Source organism: Erinaceus europaeus, chromosome 7 (assembly GCF_950295315.1).
Source record: "Erinaceus europaeus chromosome 7, mEriEur2.1, whole genome shotgun sequence".
NCBI classification, from domain to species: Eukaryota; Metazoa; Chordata; class Mammalia; order Eulipotyphla; family Erinaceidae; genus Erinaceus; species Erinaceus europaeus.
In genome coordinates, this window is record NC_080168.1 from 101861021 (window position 1) to 101883385 (window position 22365).

At 37.1% G+C, this 22365-nt stretch overlaps 1 protein-coding gene across 5 annotated transcripts in view; it reads right to left on the reverse strand.

Annotated features, from left to right (window-relative positions):
* MON2 (MON2 homolog, regulator of endosome-to-Golgi trafficking) overlaps nucleotides 1–22365 on the reverse strand; it is a 117156-nt gene that overhangs the window by 16348 nt on the left and 78443 nt on the right. For 4 of the 5 annotated variants that reach the window (XM_060195005.1, XM_007516870.2, XM_060195006.1 and 1 more), the window contains 7 exons: nucleotides 19065–19693; nucleotides 11684–11827; nucleotides 11057–11074; nucleotides 10640–10768; nucleotides 8400–8590; nucleotides 3616–3676; nucleotides 2388–2511 (listed from right to left, as the gene is read on the reverse strand). In XM_060195005.1, the coding sequence (XP_060050988.1) occupies nucleotides 2388–2511; nucleotides 3616–3676; nucleotides 8400–8590; nucleotides 10640–10768; nucleotides 11057–11074; nucleotides 11684–11827; nucleotides 19065–19693 (1296 nt within the window). The remainder of the gene's footprint in view (nucleotides 1–2387; nucleotides 2512–3615; nucleotides 3677–8399; nucleotides 8591–10639; nucleotides 10769–11056; nucleotides 11075–11683; nucleotides 11828–19064; nucleotides 19694–22365) is intronic. The other variant, XM_007516871.3, reaches the window with a different exon arrangement.

Genomic DNA, 22365 nt, shown 5'->3' on the forward strand with positions numbered 1-22365 from the left:
CCTCAAATATCTGTGAGTTCTGGCTTTTCTATCATACTTAAAAGTGGGAGACCAAAAATAATCAATGAAACTTCTGTGTTTATAAAAATGTTTTCTTTAGCTAGAAAAAAAAATTTTTTTTGAAAAAAAAAAAACAAGTTTATACGTTTGTGTTTTATGGCAGTCATTGAAAAAGCATACATGTTCCTTCCTTATCTTGACACATTTAATAGCAGAAATGATAAGGAATATCATCTGACAACTACTAGAAAATATGCAACTCAGTAGTTTTTATTTAGCTTAGAATATGGGAATTTTATTTCTGATGTGAATTTCACTAAAAAATTATCTAGAAAAACCCTATAAGCCTTTAAATTTCCCTTTTCCTTCCTTCCTTTCTTCCTTCCTTCCTTCCTTCCTGGGAGAGCTAATTAGAGTATCAGGACTGAACTCAGGACCTCATGCTTGAGGATCCAACACTCTATGCGCTGTGACACCTCCCAGGTCACAAGTTTATATACTCTTTTTTAAATTTTTATTTATTTATTTATTCCCTTTTGTTGCCCTTGTTACTTTTTTATTGTTGTGGTTATTATTATTGTTGTTACTGATGTCATTGTTGTTGGATAGGACAGACAGAAATGGAGAGAGGAGGGGAAGGCAGAGGGAGGAGAGAAAGACACCTGCAGACCTGCTTCACCGCCTGTGAAGCGACTCCCCTGCAGGTGGGGAGCTGGGGACTCAAACCAGGATCCTATAAGTTTATATACTCTTAATAATAAAAAGTTGAGAAGGACCCTGGCTTGAACCCCTGGCTCCCCACTTGCAGAGGGGTTGCTTCACAAGTGGTGAAGCACGTCTACAGATCTCCCTCCCTATCTTCCCCTCCCCTCTCAATTTCTCTCTGACCTATCCAAAAAAAAAAAAAAAAACCTGAAAAAAATGGCCACAGGAGCAGTGGATTCATAGTGCAGGTACCAAGCCCCAGGGATAAGCCTGGAGGAAAAAAAAAAAAAGTTGATTATAGCAACATAACTAAACACCCCCTTACCTTCCACGAGATTGTCACATTTTCTAAATCTGTACTTTACTTCACTAGTTAACTATCCTGAGGGGCTGGAGAGACAGCATAATAGGTGGGGCTGGAGATATAGCATAATAGGTATGCAAAAAGACTTTCATGCTTGAGACACCAAGGTTTCAGGTTCACTCCCCTGTGCCACCGAAACCACAGTCCAGCAGTGCTAGTGAAGTAAACAGCATGGGAGACATCTAGTGGTCACACTGTATACAAATACACAGCTTGTGTTTCTACTCAGTTTAGTAGCTTTACAGGCTAATGGATACAAACTTAGAATTTTCAGTCATCCTACAGAAAAATCATAATATGATACTAACTTACAGTTAGTACTCTGAGGTTTAGATAAAAGGAATTTGTATATAATTTCCCAATAATGTAACATGATATAGTAAAAATAAGTATAAAGTGGTTTTTTGTTTGTTTCTGTTTGTTTTGTTTTTGTGCAGGTGGTTGAACCTGGAACTTTGGAGCCTGAGGAATGAGAGTCTCTTTGCATAACCATTATGCTGTCTACCTCTACCCTATAAAGTTCTTTAAATAATTAATTTTTTACTCCAGTTTTAAAATGTGGATGCTATTATAAACCTTTCTAAATCCATTTCTCGTTTTGTAATAAGGTGAAATATATCCTCACAGAAATGTTATGAGAATGAGAGAACATTCTCAAATAGTATCGTGCACATGGTAGGCATTGTAAATTGTTTGCTCAACCATGTGTCCCATAAAGATTGCTATTCTGGGCCAGGTGGTGGTGCACATGGTTGAGTGCATGTTACATTGCACAAGGATGTGGGTTCAAGTCCCCCAGTCCCCACCTTCAGGGGAAAGCTTCACTGAGTGGTGAAGCAGTACTGCAGGTGTCTCTCTCTCTCTACCTGTCTACCTCCCCTTCCCTCTCGATTTCTGGCTGTCTCTGTTCAATAAATATTAATAAAAATTAAGTTAAAAAAAGATTGGTATTCTTTGAATATATTAATTTTATAGATTAAAAAGTGAGTTTCAGAGAAACAAAATAACTACTAAGTGGCAGAAAAAGTACTAGTTACGCTCTAATAATCTATGATTTCTCAAAATTGTAACTTGTGTCAGTTTGCAATAGCATAGAGCTCCAATAAGTGTTTGTAATTTAATTCATCTCACAAAATTCACAAAATATTTATTATACCTCCCACTTATACAATTCAGTGTTCTATAATACATTCTTAAAATCTACCATACCATTTTCCAGATTACATTTACTGTAATCATCTGAGTAAACATTATTATAGTTAGCACCTTTACAAGAAGAACTTCAGTACTTAGAAAATAAATCACTCAAAGAACATACCTGTAAATGAAGATGACTGAGAATGTATTGAGCCCTTATTAAGCATAGTCATTATCTGACCAACAAACTCCTTAGGAATAAAATTGGCATAAGGTAGTATCTCAGTGCTGATAAGCTGAACTACCTAAAACAAAAGAAGCAATTTCAAATATTTTTTTCTTTCTTGATGAAAGAGACCATATCAAATAATTTCTAGAGTAAATTTAAAATTTTATTTTAAAAAATCATGTAAAAAGAGTCTCCCCTAGTAGAAGCACACAATGTTTTATACAGGATCACTAGCCTATTTCCCTCATCTCACTTAGCAACAAATTTATTACAAATCAGACAAATGGTATAAACTATGTACTACACAACAGTCTTAATAAATATTAATCATCAAACCAGCAATAAAATTATATTAAATTAGAGATAAGTTAATCGTGAAAATAATAAAAGCAAACAGTCCTCTGGAAACAAAAGAATCTGGAACTTACTTTACTATAAAATATCCAAAATATGATTAAGAGTGAGACTTTAATATAAAAAATTCATTTTCTTATATTAAAAAAAGAGTAAGACTTAAATAATCTTTTCATAAACAGTGGACAAATAAAGTATAATTATATTAATGATTATTAAATAGTTCATTTCTAACATGTACTATGTTATTTTCTCCTAGGAAGGAAAAGAAAAATTGGGACAGATACAAGTTCCCTCAACCTCCATAAACCACAGCTGAGCAGTATTCTGATTAAAAAATAAATAAAGACAAGTTTACAAGAGTTATAACAGTATATAGCAAAGGCAACATTTTGTTTCTGTGTAACAATGCCTCTGACTCTGTTTTTATGTATAAAGTAGTTTGATTAAATTTGTTTGCAAGTTTTCCTATGCCACTTAAAGGAAACAAACTAATTTTTTTAAATTATTATATAGATATAACTAAGTATTTAGCCATCATGCCCACAATAAGTTAACAAATTTAAGGAAGTCATATTTAAAATATAGATGCATTGTTATGCATGTACAAACTATTGTACTTACTGTCGAATATAAAACATTAATTCCCCAATAAAGTTATTAAAAAAAATTAACCTTTAATCTTGGTGAACATTTTGTATCCATATGAGTGAGGTCTAAGTTCAAAGATGATCTACTTCACTACTTTATTCTTTTTGCAATTTTATAATTTCAACTATTTGATTTTCATCAATGGTCAAAAAAATAGTTTAAAGGGCTTTCTCACCTCAACATCAATACTTTCATTTCTTTGAAATTCTTGAATAGAGAGATTATCTGGAGGAACACTAAAAAAGTAAACAAATAAAATACTTGATTTTAAAGGTAAAAATACTTCCTAAAAATGCATACAGAAAATATAAACAGTACTCGAATTAAAAAAAAAAAATTTTTCTCACCCAGATTGGGAAACTAATTTTATAATAATTTAATACAGTAGCATTTTAAAATCTTCAATATAAATGACTAAGCTAATCACAAAATATGAAATTCTAGTTACAAATACACTTGAGCCAATCCTGAATTAAACCAATCTGTAAAATCAAACTTCTTTCAGTCTTACCAATAGGAGGAAAATGATAAAAAATAAAGACGTTATCATCTGTAGAAAGAAAGAGAGAGAGGAAGGAAGGGAGGAAGGAAGGATGGAAAGAAGGAAGGAAGGAAGGAAGGAAGGAAGGAAGGAAGGAAGGGAGGGAGGAAGGAATCCCTATATGAGGGGCTGGGCAGTGATGCACTCAGTGATGCACCTAGTAGAGTGCAAAAGTTACCATGAACAAGGGTCCAGGTTCCAGACCCTGCTCCCCTCCTGTACGGGGATGCTTCATGAGTGGTGAATCAGGTCTGTGGGTGTCTTTTTCTCTCTCTCAACCCTCCCCTCTCAATTTCTCTCTGTCCTATCAAATAAAATAGGAAAATAGAGAGAAAGAAAGAAAGAAAGAAAGAAAGAAAGAAAGAAAGAGAAAAAAAGAGAGTGAATGAGAGAAAGGGAAAGAAAGCAAAAGAAAGAAAATGGCCACCAAGAACAGTAGATTTGTAGTGCCAACACTAAGCCCCAGCAGTAACCCTGGTGGAAGGAAGGAGAGAAAGAAAGAAAAGAAAAGAGAAAGGAAGAAAGAAAAAGAGAGAAAGAAAAGGGATAGGGGGGTAGGTAGCATAATGGTGATGTGAAAGGAAAAAAAAGAGAAAAAAAATGGCCATCAAGAACAGTACCTTTGTAGTGCTAACACCAAGCCTGGTGGCAGTAAAAAAAAAAAAAAAAAAAAAAAAAAAAGGGAAGGAAGAAAGGAAGGATGGAACTATAGATTAAAGCAACATTAATTTGGATTCTGAGATTAGAATTCCCAACTTGTGGACAGTTTCCTAACTTTATTTTTTGGTGATTTAACAGTGGTTTAAACAATTACAACAAGCTTTCGAGGGATTCTGATTTTATTGATCATCATTTTGCATCCCTAGCACTGCAAAAACGGTATCATCTGTCTTCCATCTACACCATGCCTCGGCCTTGCGTGAGCTTAATGTGCAGCTTGGCGGTACGAGAATCCGGCATGAAGCCCAGCCAGTCTATCTTGGCGTTACTCTCGATTGCACTCTGTCATTTCACAAACATCTCATAAAAACTGCAGCAAAGGTGGGCGCGAGGAATAACATCATTGCAAGACTGGCCAGCTCCTCATGGGGCGTGAGCGCTTCCACACTACGATCATCATCTCTGGCATTATGCTATTCCACTGCAGAATACTGTGCCCCAGTATGGTTCCGTAGCCCCCATGTCCACTTGGTCGATTCCAAATTATATTCCTCCATGAGGATAATTTCTGGAACCATCCGTTCCACCCCAGTTCCATGGCTGCCAGTTCTTAGCAACATCGCCCCGCCAGATATTCGTCGGGATGCGGCATCATCTAAGTTCATTTCCCACGTCTACGCTCGACCGGACCTGCCAATATACGCGGATATCTTCGCCCACCCTATCCAACGCTTGACGTCTCGTCACCCAATCTGGTCCCCTACGCCTACACTGAACTTCTCTGTTCCAGACTCTTGGAAACAGAGTTTGCAGTCAGCTGAGGTAAAGAACAAACACCTCATCACAGACCCCTGCAAGCGTCAACCTGGCTTTGACCTAACACGTTATGATTGGGCCATCCTCAATCGCTATCCAACAGGCCATGGCTGGTGCGCCGCTATGCTCAATCGCTGGGGAGCCAGAGACGACCCGAACTGCCCCTGCGGCTCCAGACAGACTATGACCCACATAGTCAATGACTGCCACCTCTCCAGATTCAAAGGAGGTCTCGAAACTTTACATCAGGCTCAACCTGACGCTGTTGACTGGCTACGGAAGAAGGGCAAACGCTAGAAGAAGAATCATTTTGCATTAAGAGTTCATGAATGAGTTTTTCAGTTTATAATGGTATGACACTCTCATTATATTTTTAAAATTCTGTTCTAGTATATGATCCCAACATAATTTGTGTTATTAGTATTGAAGTAGTGTCTAGAAATTAATGGCAACTGCTTGTACCAGGCTCCTTTCAGCAACCTGTAAATCCTAAACCTAACTCACTCTTCCTCTTGGTGTTTGTAAAAGCTCTGGCAGATTTAGAGCCAGCTTCTGGTACTTGTAAAAAGTCCTGAAAGTTTCTGGCCTTTATGATTTCTGCCCATCTCTCAGTTCTTGTATGCGTAACATGAATCGTTTTTTTGTCAACCTTCCTTTTTGTAGAAAAGAGAAATCTTGCTGAACATCAAGGCCCAGAAGCTTTTTGGCATTAGCTGATTCTGGGTCTGGTGCGCCAGAAATAAACTTTTTTTTTACAGTATATGTTCCTAATATGTATATGTATATATATATATATTTTTTAAAATATGTATATTTTAAATTTGTGATCAGTTCATCATTAGTTATCTCTACTGATGAGCTCTGGATTATGGTAGTGCTGGTGTCTGAACCGGGGACTTTTGGTCCCTCAGGCAAGAAAGTCTTTTTACATAACCATTATGCTATCTTCCCAGTTCTCAGAAATCTTGTTTCACTATAATACTCAAATTTCTTAATTTTCAGTTAGGATTCAAACAATTTTTCTCTTAGAAATACAGGTAGGGTAGGGGCCAGGCAATGGTATACCTGGTTAAGCGCAAACATTACAGTTCGGAAGGACCTAGGTTCAGGCCCCTGGTCCCTACCTGCAGGTGAAGCAGGGCTGCAGGTGTCTCTCTGTTAACTTTAACATCAATGGGGGGGGGGGGGGAGGGCATGTGGAAAGGGATCCGGCAAAAGTGGAATTTAATTAAATTCTGTAAATAGGAGAAATATAGTAAGTCCTCACTTATTGAAGGTTCATAGAATCTGAAACTTTAAGCAGACATTGACTTCCACTTTTCCTGGATCCTGTCCCACCTGTCAGTGTCACACACACACACACACACACACACACACACACACACACACACACGTTAAAATTAACAACAAATAGCTCACTTGGATAGTGTGCTGCTTTGCCAGAATATGTGACCCTGGTTCGAGCCCAGTTTCCACTTAAATCAGTGCTTTGGGGTATCTCTCTCCCCCACCCCTCCCTTATTTTTTATTTATTTATTTTCCTCTTTTTACCAGAACACTGATCAGCTTTAGTTTATGGTGGTGATGGGGGGGGGGTTTTGAACCTGGGACTTTTTTTTTTTTGGGTCCAGGGTTATCACTGGGTCTCGGTGCCTACACTACAAATCCACTGCTCCTAAAGGCCATTTTTTCTATTTGTTGTTGTTGCCATTGTTGATGCTGTTGGTGGTGGTGGATAGGACAGTCAGAAATCCAGGGAGGAGGGGAAGATATGGTGGGAGGCAGGGGGAGACAGACACCTGCAGACCTGCTTTACCGCCAGTGAAGTGATCCCCTCCTGGAGGTGGGAAATCAGGGACTTGAACCGGGATCCTTACACCGGTCCTTGCACTTCTCACCATGTACACTTAACCCCTTATACCACTGGCCCAAACCTGAGACTTCTGACCCTCAGGCCTGAAGTGTCTTTGCAAAATTTTGTGGCATTTTTATTTTGTATATTTTAGATAGAGACAGTCAGAGAGAAAGAGAGAGACCACAGCACTGTAGCTTCCTTCAATGCAGTATTTGATTTTTTTGTGTGTAGTACTTATTTTTTTTAACCTAGTGATTTTAAAATTCTTACCACCCTATGTGCCTTCCAGCAGAGATACCATGAATTAGTATATAAAGGCTTTCTAAATAAAGTTCTAAAAGATCTCAAGCCTATTTCACTCACTAACTCACTCTCTAAAAAACAAAAAAATAAAAACGAATGCAGCATGATCATACAAAAATTTCTACACTAGTATTCTTAGTGAGGAGTGAAAACAACCAAAATGTTCATCAACTGACGAATGGGTGAACTGAATGTGGTACAGTGAAATAGTCATAAAGAGAAATAAAGTATTGGGCAGTGGTAGATAGCATAATGGTTATGCAAAGAGACTCTCATGCTAAAGCCCAAAATCCCAGGTCCAATCCCTGCACCACAAGCCAGAACTGAGTGGTGTTCTGGTTTAAAAAAAAAAAAAAAAAAGGAAAGAGAGAGAGAAATGAAGTACTGATAGTTGCTACAATGTAGATGAATCTTGAAAGCTTTATGCAGGACCTGGTGGTGGCACACCAGTTAAGTGTACATGTTACCATGTGCAAGGATCCGATTAGAATCCTTATGTTTTTCATCTTTAGCTGTCCTTTTCTCATTTAAAGTAAAAATCTTAAAGAGCTACTCATCACTGCCACTAATCTAATTTATAAAACACTGATTTTCTAAAATTATTTAAAGAACAAAAATCTGTAATCATATGTACCAAGTGAATAAGTGCCTGGTGCAGTTTTGTCTTGTACATAATCTAGCAAAGTAAATGATCAATTGCTTAATAAAGGAAAACAAATACAGTTTATGGAGCAGCTGTGGGTAAAATCTGCTGCTTCTACAAAGGCTGCCTTAATGTACTGACCTTTTAGTAAAAAGAAAGTCTTCAAAAGTGCTGGCTAGTTCTGGCCACATACTGTCAAACTTTCCAGAAGAAGCATGTTGGCGAGCAACAGGTAGTCCAATAGAAAGAACTCTGAGAAGAGATGACACTGCTAGTTTCCATGTGCTTTCAGAAGGGCAAGAATACTTCAAACTGAGAGGAACCCTCAGAGTCTGTGGACAAAGGGACAGTTTAATGTAAATATTAACTTAAACAACTTCAATTATCTTAAAAATTATGTACCTAGAGAACAATAGCATATGCGTTTTCATGTGAAAATATTATTTCCAGAGAGGCAAATTCTCAGACATTATCCTTAAATTTTACCTCCTAAAATAATTTACTTTGCAATCCTGTGTCTATTTTATAAACACAGAATAAACAACAATCTACTAGAATTCAATATCTCATCATACAAAATAAGAATGTGGACGGGCCAGGTTGTGGTGCGCCTGGCTACGTGTACAGATTACCATTCGCAAGAACCATGTTCAAGCCCCCAACCCCCTTCTTGCAGGAAGAAAGCTCTACAAGTGGTGAAGCAGTGTTGTAGGAATCTCTTTCTCTTTCCCTATTTTTGCTTCCCCTCTCAATTTCTTTCTGACCTATGAAATTAATTAATTTAAAAAAGTGATATTGGGTGGAAATAGCATAATGGTTCTGAAAAATAAGAATTCTAGCTGAAGGGGCCAGGCAGTAGTACACCTGGTTAAGCACACATATTATCATGCACAAGGACCCGGGTTCAAGTCCATCCTGTCCCCCTCCCCACTTCCCTACCTGCAGGGGGTGCTTCTCAAGTATTGAAGCAGGTCTGCAGGTGTCTGTCTCTCTCCCTCTCTATCTCCTCTCTCCTCTCAATTTCTCTCTGTCCTATAAGTATAGTAAAAAGGGAAAGGGGGGGGGTGGTGATCACCAGGAGCTATGAATCTATAGTGTCCACATTGAGCCCCACTGATAACCGTGGTGGCAATTCAATTGAGCTGCCAACGCCCATGTTCAGTGGGGAAGCAATTACAGAAGCCAGACCTTCTACCTTCTGCAACCCACAATGACCCTGGGTCCATGCTCCCAGAGGGATGAAGAATAGGAAAGCTATCAGGGGAGGGGATGGGATACAGAGTTCTGGTGATGGGAACTGTGTGGAACTGTACCCCTCTTATCCTATGGTCTTCTGTCAATATTTCCATTTTATAAATAAAAATTAAATTTAAAAAATTCAAGGGGCTGGGCAGTGGCGCACCAGGTTAAACACACATAGTATCAGTGCAAGGATTCTAGTTCAAGTCCCTAGTTGCCCAGCTGAAGGGGGGGGTCACTTCACAAGGGGTGGAGCAGATCAACAGGTGTCTTTCTTTCCCACTCTCTGTCCTGCCATCCTCTCTAAATTTCTCTGTCTTATCTAATAACAACAACAGCAATAACAATGACAAAAATGGAAAAAATGGCCTCTAGGAGCAATGGATTCATAGTGCAGGCACCAAGCCCCAGCAATAACCCTGGAGACAAAAAAAAAAAAATAAATCTATCTGAAAAGATAAGAACAGGAAACATAGTGGAGTTTTAAAAGCAAACAAAACCAAGTTCACAGATATAGAAAACAAACTAGTGGTAGCCAGTGTGGAGGTAGGGTGGGCAGATAGGTGAAATGGTGAAGGAGATCAATAAGTATAAACTTTCACATAAAAGATTAATTGCTGGGGGTATAGTCACATTATGATGACTGTGCTAATAATATTTATTATTACTTACTTGAAAGTAGCTAAGAGTAGATCTTAAAAGTTATCCTCACACAAACAAAACTGTCTTCAACTATGTATGGTGATAATGAGAGTCTCTTTGCATAACCATTATGCTATCTACTCCCACCCAAACCCACATTTTCTTATGTGGCAAAACATTAGAACCATAAAATTTCCAATGTAGTTTAAAATATTTTGCATTAAAGAACCTTCTCCTACTTTAGAAAGATGGCTTCCTAAATACTACCAACAAATGTTGGGGGGGGAATCACTGTAAATAATAATATAAATCATATCTTCCATTGATATCAATATAACTTATATGTAATCTTTCTAGTTATATACAGTTTATACACACTTTTCTCAGTATAATTTATAAATGTAACTATTTTTTTATCAAAAGAGTGATTTCAATAGTATTGCCATCTTTAAGTGAAAATATAGGAAAAAAAGATACCTTAAATATAGGAAAAAAGATACCTTAATAATATTCTGGAGAACCTTCTCATTCACCACCGCTTTGTGACAGGCTGTTTTTTGGTATAAATCCACAACTACTTCTAACGATCTTTCAGCAAATGGTACATAATTCAATGCTACCCATTCAGCCTAGAAAGTAATATTTTCAAATAGAATTAAAAATAAATGAAGTTAAATGAAATTTAGTTTCAAAAAAAAGGTTTTTCTTTTTCTTCTTGTAAAGTTCAGGCCATAAGCATAGATCTTACTTTACATGCAATGCTTTCAAAAGATCATAGTTCAGAAAAGAATACTTTTCAGCCAGATAAAAATTAAAACTATTGGAAAAAAGCATATAGAGCACTCTAACAAGAACTGGGAAAGATGTACTCTATTTGTTGCCAGTAGGTTAGGACAATTTTAGGAAATTTAACTCACCGGTGCAAATAGTTGGATCTATTGTGATTCCATTGTGTTGCAAGACAAATAGAATGAGAAAAGTTAATACACATTAAAACTACTTTTTGGACCATGTAAAATTATATATTTTTATGTTAGAGTGGACAAAATCAGCATATGCATGCATTCAATAATTTATTCTTCCCCTAAGCCAAAATAAAGTTAGGATGTGCCACCTATGGCTACAAAATTCTTTTATGTAAAATCCAACTAAATTTCACACCAGTAGTAAATAACTTATTCCACACAGATTCCTTTATTTAACATTGCATGGAGCTATTTTAGGTAAGACTGGGCTTAAGGATTTAAGTCACTTTGTAGTGAGATGGGGCAATCAAAATAGGAATTCTGATGAAAGATGTACTACAGATTAACATAAAAAGTCAAGCTTTCTGGAGAACCACTCAAGAAAAGAAAGGCATAAACAGGAAAAAAGAAACAGGAAAGACTTCCAAATACTATTCTTTTTAACTTAAACTGTCAACACAGTTGAATATGAAAGTTTGTGAATGAAAATTTTTTAGACAGATAAGTTTAGATTAAGTGGAACTGACTGTATTAGAGATGAACTCTTACAAAGTAAATACAATTTATATAATAAATTACCTGATTATATTTTGCATTTGCAATGTGCTTTGTTTCCAGCTGCCCATATTGAGGAGGTTTACAGGAAAATTCTACAAAGGCAAGTAACTGGTCAAATATAGCTGGATACATTATTTGCATGTTTTCTGGTCCTACACAGATGGCCTATGAAAACAAAATATGAATAGTAAATAGTAAAATCTGAACTCCACAAAGTTCTTTAAAGTATAGGCATTTAATTAACCAAAGATTCTAAACAACTGTCCTATTTACATATATAATATTTTATACAACCTGCAGGACAACTGCTCCATTTCAAACTATTACTGAACAAAATGTAAGCTAAATATGCAATGAACTGAAAATGTTTTGCAATTTAAAGTTTGATTTATTACTTAACAGACTAGAAAAAGGGCAAGCACTTAAAGAGATGTTGCAGGCAGTCCTGTGGTTCTATTATCTGATAATCTATTCCACAATACAATGATTAGACCACTAAGAATGTTTCACTGGCCAAGATAATGTTGACTTTCACTGATGTTATCAGTTCACTGAAATGACAGCTGATTTTTTACTATGTCTGGTCCACTGACTTTAACAAATAATCATGTGCATTACAGTTTGGAAGAATTTACTTGTAAAAGCAATTTTAACAGGGAAATGTATATTTAATGTATTATACATTAAATGTATATTTAATGTATTATACATCTATATGTACACTTAAATTAATTAAACTTATTGCTACAATTTGATGAAGCAAAGAATAAAATACATGTCCTGACACTGCAGATTTTAATTACTTCCATATGTTGGAAGTACTTAAAATAAGGCTTGTCACTTACATATTTTTCTAATCACAGATGTTTTCTCTCTCCTCTTACCTTTTCAATTTCCTGCATTAGAGAAAATTTTCTGTTGGAAAAATATGTAATATCCTTTACGGAGTGTCTGAAACGTAGTATGTGCTTTACAAAACAAAAAGCATAATCACCCTAACACGAGGTACCCTTAAAATTCTTAAAACATTCTAATTAAAAAAATATGTGGATGAGGGAAATAACATAATGATTATACAAAAGATTTCCATGCTTGAGACACTGCAGGTCCCAGGTTCAATCTCCCACACCATAAGCTAGAGCTGAGCAATGCTTTGAGCAATAAAACAAACAAACAAAAAATAGCCTTTTGTATTCTTTTTTTTTTCTACCTTTTGTATTCTTATGCAATCTATGATCTTTTTAAATTGTCAGATAATTGGTTTTATGTTCTGTCAATGAAGATGTAGCCACTTATTTGTTACTGAAGCCTTTTTTTTTTTTCCATTTTTAAAAAATTTTTCAAGTTTCTTTTTTCCTCTCCAGGGTTATTGCTGGAGCTTGGTGCCAGCACCACAAATTCACTGCTCCTGGAGGCCATTTTTTCCATTTTTGTTGCCCTGTTGTTGTTTTTATTGTTATTGTTGTTATAGCTATTGTTGGATAGGACAGAGAGAAATCAAGAGAGACGGGGAAGGCAGAGAGGGGGAGAAACAGATAGACACCTGCAGACCTGCTTCACCGCTTGTGAAGAGACCCCCTTGCAGGAGGGGGGCTGGAGGCTCTAACCAGGATCCTTATGTCGGTCCTTGTGCTTTGCACCATGTGCACTTAACTCACTGTGCTACCGCCCGGCCCCCAAATTTTTCAGAAGTTTAATGATGGAACATTGTGTTTTTATCATATATAGGTCTCAACTGTTCATCATAAACGCCTTTTTTTCTTTTTCTTGTATTTGATAGGATAGACAGAAACTGAGAGGGGAGTAGAAAATAGAGGGAGAAAGAGAGACACCTGTAGCAAGGCTTCACTGCTCATGAAGCTGCCCCCCCGTAAATGAGGACCAAAGGTTGAACTGGGTGCTTGTGCTTGTGTCCATTTAACCGAGTGTAACAGTCCTGCCCTGTTAACGAAGTCCTTGGCGAATCTGTCTTGAGATACAGATATGCAAAGTACATCTATGGTCATACCACCCTGAATGCACTAATTTCATCTGATCGACACACTAAGTAGGGTCAGGCATTGGTTAGTTACTTGGATGTGAGATAAAGTCTTGTCCATACTTTAGATTTTCCTATACAATGGAGAACAACAACAACAACAAAAACAGAATAAAGCTGTCAAATACTTCCCACTCAGTATTTGGTTATTTTTCTTGGAAACAGAGAGAATATGAATGGCATATATCCTAAAACATTTCTCTACTGACTACTTCCAATACCTTCACTTTCTTCATTAGCCTCCTGATGAGACTTGATGCTTAGAAAATTTCCACCAGTAATTACTGTGTGAAAGATAATTACCTTAAGTGGATGCTTTACTTTGAATTACAGAAAAAGAAAACACCTGTGTGGTTTCACACACCTAGCTATCACAATTTCTCTGGAAATATCAGAGCCAAATAATGATTTTGACTATCCAATTTGATTTTCAGTTGCCCTTTTAAAAGAAACCATATTAGTAGTGTTGATTTATAATACAGTTATAGGATCTTAAAATGCATAATATGGAACCATATTTATACATACATTTTATGATAAATTCCAAAATAAAAGTTACTGTTGGCCTTTTTCCAAAATTCTGAAGGTTGTCTATCAGAAAAGTATGAATCTAATAATACTTTAATCAAAAAGCAGATATACAGAAAGCAACTGGACAATATTTACTTGTTCTTGAAAAAGGTGTATGTGAACACAAGAAAAGAAATTGGATATCTAATCTTTCACATGGTTCAAGGTTTCTCTAAATAAGACATTTAATAGTAATTCACTTCATGCTTCTCATACTAATACCTCCGCTAGAGAACTTAATACTCAATACAGTAACAGGTAACATTTAATGAATGTTTAGCTGTGCCAGGCACTAAATACCTTATATAAATATTATCCCACTTAATAGGGGGAAAGTAGCATATTTATTATATTAAGATTATAAATGAGGAAGCTGAGTTACACAGAAATTCAGTAGCTTATTCCAATTAAGAAAATCGGGCTTTAAATAACTAGAAAAAAAAATGAAAAGGAGAGAGAGGGAGAAGAAAAGGAGGAGGAAGAAGGGGAAGGAGATAGCGCCACCACAGAATTACAAGGGCATTATCATATGCAATGTGATGCTATCTCCTGAAGTGCCATTCCATAAAAGAAGCCTTGCCAATGGACACAGGAGATGAAATCCAGACATCTCATTACAGGAAATTCAGCAGTCAATGAAGGATTTGACCTCTTAATCTCAGAACTAAGAAAAGCAAATAATCAACTCCCTAGGTTCTCTATGAATCCCAAAATATGTTGGAAAAAAAATAACAAAACCCTAGCATGCATACAATTAATTTGATTGGGAAGTATTGATGTGAGAACCAAGAAAAAATAGGAAGCATGAAGCTCTATGCAATATCAGAGTAAATATGAAACCAGAGATAAGGTTTCCCTCTAGGAAGGAAAATAGCCTTTAACCAATAAACTGCTTTGCTGGGTAGGTTACTGATTTAAGAATAACATTTCAGGGAGTCGGGTGGTAGCACAGTGGTTATGAATACGTGGTGCGAAGCACGAGGACCGGTTTGAGGATCCCGGTTCAAGCCCCCGGTTCCCCACCTGCAGGGGAGTCGCTTCACAGGTGGTGAAGCAGGTCTGCAGGTGTCTATCTTTCTCTCCCCCCTGTCTTCCCCTCCTCTTTTCATTTCTCTCTGTCCTAACAACAACGACATAAATTATAACAATGATAACTACAATAGTAAAAAAAAAAAAAAAAAAAAAAAAGGCAACAAAAGGGAAAATAAATAAATATAAAAAAAGTAAAAAAAATGTTTCAAAGCAACTAAATTTTGCTTATGAAAAAACTTTCTGAGGGGCTGGGTGGTGGCGCACCTGTTTGAACACTCATGTGCAAGGACCTGGGTTCAAGCCCCCAGGCCCCACCTTCAGGGGGAAAGTTTTGTGAGTGGTGAAACAGTGTTGCAGGTGTCTCTCTGTCTTCTTCCCTATCTCCCCTACCCTCTTGATTTCTGGTTGTTTCTATTCAATAAATAAAGATAATACAAAATTTTAAATAAAAAAACAAACTTTCTGATATGTTGAGAAAATATTCTTTTTTTTTTTTTAATTTTTTTGTGTGTAATTTTATTTATTTATCTTCCCTTTTGTTGCCCTTGTTGTCTTTTTATTATTGTTGTAGTCGTCGTTGTTGGATAGGACAGAGAGAAATGGAGAGAGGAGGGGAAGACAGAGAGGAGGAGAGAAAGACATACATCTGCAGATCTGCTTCACCACCTGTGAAGCGACTCCCCTGCAGGTGAGGAGCCGGGGGTTTGAACCGGGATCCTTATGCCGGTCCTTGCGCTCAGCGCCACCTGCGCTTAACCCGCTGCACTACAGCCCGGCTCCCCGAGAAAATATTCTAATAACAAAATATGTTAATTCTTCTCATAGAAAACATTAACACCCCATGTTTGAATCACACTCATGTATTATAAAACATTTAAATACTTGCAAGTAATAAAGACTAGAGTGATAATTTTGATGGAAAAATGATATGAATCGGCATAAATAAATAGCAAAGCTACCTACCTCTTTCAAACTGAAAGCACACAGTGTTCAAAAAATTATTTAAAGTTCAGAAAACACACTCCATATAGAATGAATGATTCTATTTTCATATTGCTAACACAACTTTAAAAATAAAATTATATACTTCTGTGATCCAGGAGGTGATGCAGTGGATAAAGCTTTAGACTATCAAGCATGAGGTCCTGAGTTCCATCCCTGACAGCACATGATTTGAGAACCAAGAAAAAACAGGAAGCACTTGCACCAGTGTGATGTCTGGTTCTTTCTCTCCCCTATCTTTCTCATGAATAAATAAATAAAATCTTTTAGAAAAATTATATATTTCTTCTCATGAAAAAATTGGGGTTCTTTCTTCCTTATTAACATCAGCATGCATATTAAAATATTTAATACATATATGAAGAAGAGTTCTGAATGCACTCTGTGCTTTGCTTTTCTGATAGAATAACTTTTTCATTTTATCTAAGACAATGTATAAACAACTTCTGAATTATCAATAGTGTGGGGTGTATGTCTGACAGACCTCCTCCCCACTAAAGATTAATAAAAACCATTTTGATTACAATTGTGGAACGCTAATATTCCTGTAAGAATTTTCATGTCAGATTCTCTTAAATGTTATGCTTCTATGTAACTGTTTTCCCATATAAAGCAACTTAAGTCAAAGAAAGAGGGGCCCGGTAGTGATGCACCTTTTTAAGCAGACACATTACAGTGCACAAGGACCTTCAAGCCCCTGGCCCCCACCTGCAGGGGGAAAGCATCGCAGGTGGTGAAGCAGGGCTTCAGGTGTCTCTCTGTCTCTCTCTCTCTACCTCCCCTTCCTCTCTGTTTCTCTGTCTCTACATAGTAATAAATAAAAGAAAAATAATAATAGAAAGTAACATAATGAGGGGGCCATGGTGTTGTGTTCTGTATAACACAAATATTATCATGGGGGAAGACCCAAGTTCAAGCCCTTCAGTTCCCACATGCAGGGGAGAAGCTTCACAAGCAGTCAAACAGTGCTGCAGGTATTGCTCTTTTCTCTCTGCTCCCTCCCCATCAAAGAAAAGAAAAATGAAGGAAAAGAATGGCCGTCAGGAATGGTGATGGTGTTCTGCAGGCACTGAGTGCCTGCAATAACTCTGGTGGCAAAAGATTTAAAAATAAATTAAAAATAGATATATATTATACACACACACACACACACACACACACACACACACACACACACACACACACACACACGTATATATAATACTGCCGGGCTACTCTTCTTTCAGAAGAAACCACTGTTACTATGAATGTTTTCATCATTTCACTTGGATATAAAACAATTGGTTAACTAGAAAATATGATCTGCAGGGAGTCAGGTGGTAGCCCAGCGGGTTAAGCGCACGTGGCACAAAGCCCAAGGACTGGCGTAAGGATCCCGATTCAAGCCCCTGGCTGCCCACCTGCAGGGGAGTCGCTTCACAGGCGGTGAAGCAGGTCTGCAGGTGTCTCTCTCCCCCTCTGTTTTCCTTCCTCTCTCCATTTCTCTCTGTCCTGTCTAACAACGACCTCAATAACAACGACTACAACAATGAAATAACAAGGGCAACAAAAGGGAAAATAAATGAATATTAAAAATTTTTAAAAAATATATGATCTGCATTACCAAATGGCTAGCGATAGCACACACGTGTAATCATAATCTAACTCTATTCAATTTTATTAGAACGTTAGTTAATTTGTGGGAATCGCTGATTTTTCATTGGCTTTATTATTATCATTTTATTAAATTTTTTGGTTTGGTTATGTGACTTGTGCTAACAATCATTTATAGAGTTTAAAGAATTATTTGATATTAATCTGGTGTTGCTGATTGGGCTTTGCTCAGTGATTTTGTTTTGGTAAATTTTCTTTTTAATATTTATTTATTCCCTTTTGTTGCCCTTGTTGTTTTATTGTTGTAGTTGTTGCTGATCTCGTTGTTGTTGGATAGAACAGAGAGAAATGGAGAGAGGAGGGGAAGACAAAGAAGGGGAGAGAAAGATAGACACCTGCAGTCCTGTTTCACTGCTTGTGAAGCGATTCCCCTGCAGGTGGGGAGCCAGGGGCTTGAACTAGGATCCTTACACTGGTCCTTGTGCTTAGCGCCACTTGCGCTTAACTCGCTGTGCTACCGCCTGACTCCCTGTTTTGGTAAATTTGTAAATGAGTAAAATACACTGTCAGAATTTGTTTTAATTCTGTGAGAAAAATACTTTGAAAATTTGTTCTTTTTTTAAGACATAGGTTTCCAACAATTTCAAGAGCTAAATTAAATGATAAAAATAATTTCATTATTTAATGTTCTAATTATAGAAGTACTTTACTGGAGTATCACACCAAAGTAAAAACTCTGGATGCAGGGTCAGGGTAGATTTCCAGCTTCAGTATAAAGGGGTGGAGGTAGAAACACAGATCATTGGTGAGAGGAATGGTGTTAATATACACTCAAAAAAACTACTTTATCTCAACAAAGAAATTTTTAAAAAGTACTTTACTAAAGTTGTTATTCAAAAAAATAATGCCTCTGAAGAGTCATATGAACCAAAATGCTGGTGAATAAAAATAAGAGGTGCAGGTGATTTCTTAACTGATTCATAAAACAAATCTAAATCATCTTTTAAATGTATCAGAAAATCAAAAGTTTTAAAAATAACTGAACCTGTACAATTTTGAATGTATCCCAAAGTATGCATATACAACTCATCCCAAATCACTGCAATGGAAAAAAAAATTGCAGAGAAACCATACTTATTGCTTAAATAGTCACTAAAATTCTATTACCTTCTGAAGGACATCTAGAGCTGTCAGCACAGCTTCTTGTAAACTTGTCAAAACTGCTTCCGTATAAGATGGAAGAATGAAAGGGGATGCATCTGAACTTATTGGGACAGAAACAGCACTGTGCAATATGACTCCCAACTTCTGCAAGTCGTCCATGTTGAAACCAGTTTTTATGTGTTGGTAAAGAGCTGGGAATATCTGAATTAAAGCCGTAAGAAAAGGCTGGCTAGGAATGAAAGTTAGTTTATCAAAAGTAATAGGAGGCTTAGTGCTTTCAGAGCCAATTCTATACCAGGTATTCCATGCAGCCCACCAAAGATTCAAATCTTCAAGCTCATCATTAACTATGGGTGGCTCAGAGTTAGTGTATTTCCCAAGTCTTTCTCCAATGGAATCTGTTCTTACAAATGGCCTGCTCAGGCCAGGGCCTGATATGGATCCTAGAAGAACAGGCACTGGTACATTAACTGCAGGTGGCGTCTCAGGCTTATCAGAGTCTCTGGCAGGTGATACAATCTGCAGAATTTCCTGGAAGCTTTTCAGGGCAGCCAGAGATACTTCGTTGTTTTTGCTGAGTGCTGCAGATTGTATGTGATCAAGGAGAACATCCCAAGCTCTTGAAAAATCTCCTATATTAGCAAGAGAAAAAATATATACCATCACAAAAGGCGTACTAAAATTTCTCTTAGAACCAGACCTTCTAAAATATATTTATTTTCCTGAAATACTTACAAAACTAGGAAAATTACTTATGTACTAAAGTATTAACAACATGTTAAAATCATTACAAACCAAAACCCAGTTAAATTTTTTTCCCCAGGTATATGACAAAAGGCATCAAGAAAAGGCTAACATATATAGCAAATAATGTTTTGGTCTTAAAACCAAAACTATGAAAGTGTATTGTATCAAAACAAATGACTTGGGGGGGGGAGTTCTCCGATGTAAACTAAGTTCAACTAATTCACAAAAGAAAAAAAATTCAGTATCTTATACTAATGTAACACCACTATGTTGCTCTAACAAGTCACCTGTCATCACTCTTTTTGTATTGAAATGTTGCATTTTAAAATTAGGAAACACTCGGGGGCATGAGACCTAGGTTTGAGACCCAGTACAACACAGGAGTACTATGGACAGTCCTAGGGGGAAGCTCTAGGATTTTGGAACAGTGCAGTGGTATCACCTGCCCCTACCCAAAAAAAAAAAAATTAGCCCAAGATAGTCACTCAGCATTGGCAATGCCTATGAGCAAGACAAAAATAAAGCAAAATAATACTGCAAATGTATGTATGCCTGTTTATACTATTTCTTAGTACCTCTGCAAAAAGAATGAAATAGAAACTAAGAGTGAAAATAAAAACTTTTAAATAAATCCATTTATGATCTCTACTAATAATTAGTTAATAATTAATGTTAATAATAACTGTCATTCTTAAGAATATTAGAAAAGTTATATGATAGTATGTTATATATATTTTGGTCTAGGGCTTCACTACTTTGGTTGATTTTTTTCAGATGGGGGAGGGAAGAGAAATCACAGCACTGAAGTTTCACCCAATGCAGTGGGGATCAGGCTAGATATGCTTTAAAAATATTTTGGGGGCTGGGCGGTAGCGCAGCGGGTTAAGCGCATATAGCGCAAAGTTCAAGGGCCCGCGTAAGGATCCGGGTTCCAGCCCCCAGCTCCCCCACCTACAGGGGAGTCCTTCGCAAGTGGTGAAGCAGGTCTGCAGGTGTCTATCTTTCTCTCTCTCTCTCTCTATCTCTATCTATCTATCTTCCCCTCCTCTCTCCATTTCTCTCTGTTCTATCCAATAACAACAACAGCTATGACAACAATAATAACAACAAGGGCAACAAAATGGGGAAAATAGCCTCCAGGAGCAGTGGATTCGTAGTGCAGGCACCAAGCCCCAGAAATAACCCTGGAGGAAAAATACATATTTTATTTCATAAGAATGAAAAACAGGTATGGAAAAAAGAGAGGAGAAGCCGGGGGTCAGGCGGTGGCGCAGTGGGTTAGGCGCATGTGGCGCAAAGCGCAGGGACCGGTGTAAGGATCCCAGTTCGAGCCCCCGGCTCCCCACCTACAGGGGAGGCGGTGAAGCAGGTCTTCAGGTGTCTATCTTTCTCTCCCCCTCTCTGTCTTCCCCTTCTCTCTCTATTTCTCTCTGTCCTGTCCAACATCAAACAGCATCAACAATGGCAATAATAATTACAACAAGGGCAACAAAAGGGAAAAAATAGCCTCCAGGAGCGATGGATTCATGGTGCAGGCACCGAGCCCAGCAATAACCCTGGAGAAAAAAAAAAGAGAGGAGAAGCCAGAGACATTTATCAACCCAGTGATTGCTTACTCTCTAATTTAGACATTTTTTGTCAACAGGTGGCGCACCTGGTCGGGTGCACATGTTACAATACACAAGGACCCAGGTTCAAGCCCTTGGTCCCCACCTGCAGAGGGAAGCTTCACAAGTGGTTAAGCAGGGCTACAGGTGTCTCTCTGTCTCTCTCTTTCTCTCTCACTCTCCCCCTTCCTTTTGATTTCTGACTGTTTCTATCCAATAAATAAATTAAAAATATAATAATAATAACTTAAAAATTTTTAAATAATTGAAACACACGAACTTGTTAAGAAAGAAAGGAAAGAAGGAATTTTTTTGTCATAAAGGGAAGAGTCACCTAGACTTCCTCTATAAATATAACTTGCATACAGAAAGAAATTTCTTTCAAAAAGGCTAGGAACAAATATATACTATAGTTCTGTTACAAACATCAGTATTAAAAAAATAATAATATGGAGTTGGGCACCATCCCCTTTCTCCTCAGTTTTCTGCTATCATGTATAAGTTCTTTCCATCAATACGTTTCTTATTACCTAATCTTATTCTTGCTTAATGAACTACTATTAATGTAAATAAAATATAGCTTTCTCAGGGAAGTCTATCCAAACATCACTGGTCTGTTCAGATATCTATTATAACCTCACAATATATTACTTCTATCTTTCATTTCATTGTAGCATTTTTGAATTCTTATTCTTAATTATTCTCTGTATCTCTGGTATCACACAATTTAGGAAATGTTGATTTGTAGGGTTGCTGTTGCCATAGGTACATTTCCACATTTCCCCAAGATAGGTGTGAGTACATCTCATGCACTTTGAATTTATTTATGTGCTGGCAATTACCCCCTCATGCCCATGACAAAAAGGACAGTGTGCACTTGACTGATACACTACATCCTCTGGGAACTAGCTCATAGTATGTACACATTGCATATATTCTCAGAGAAATAA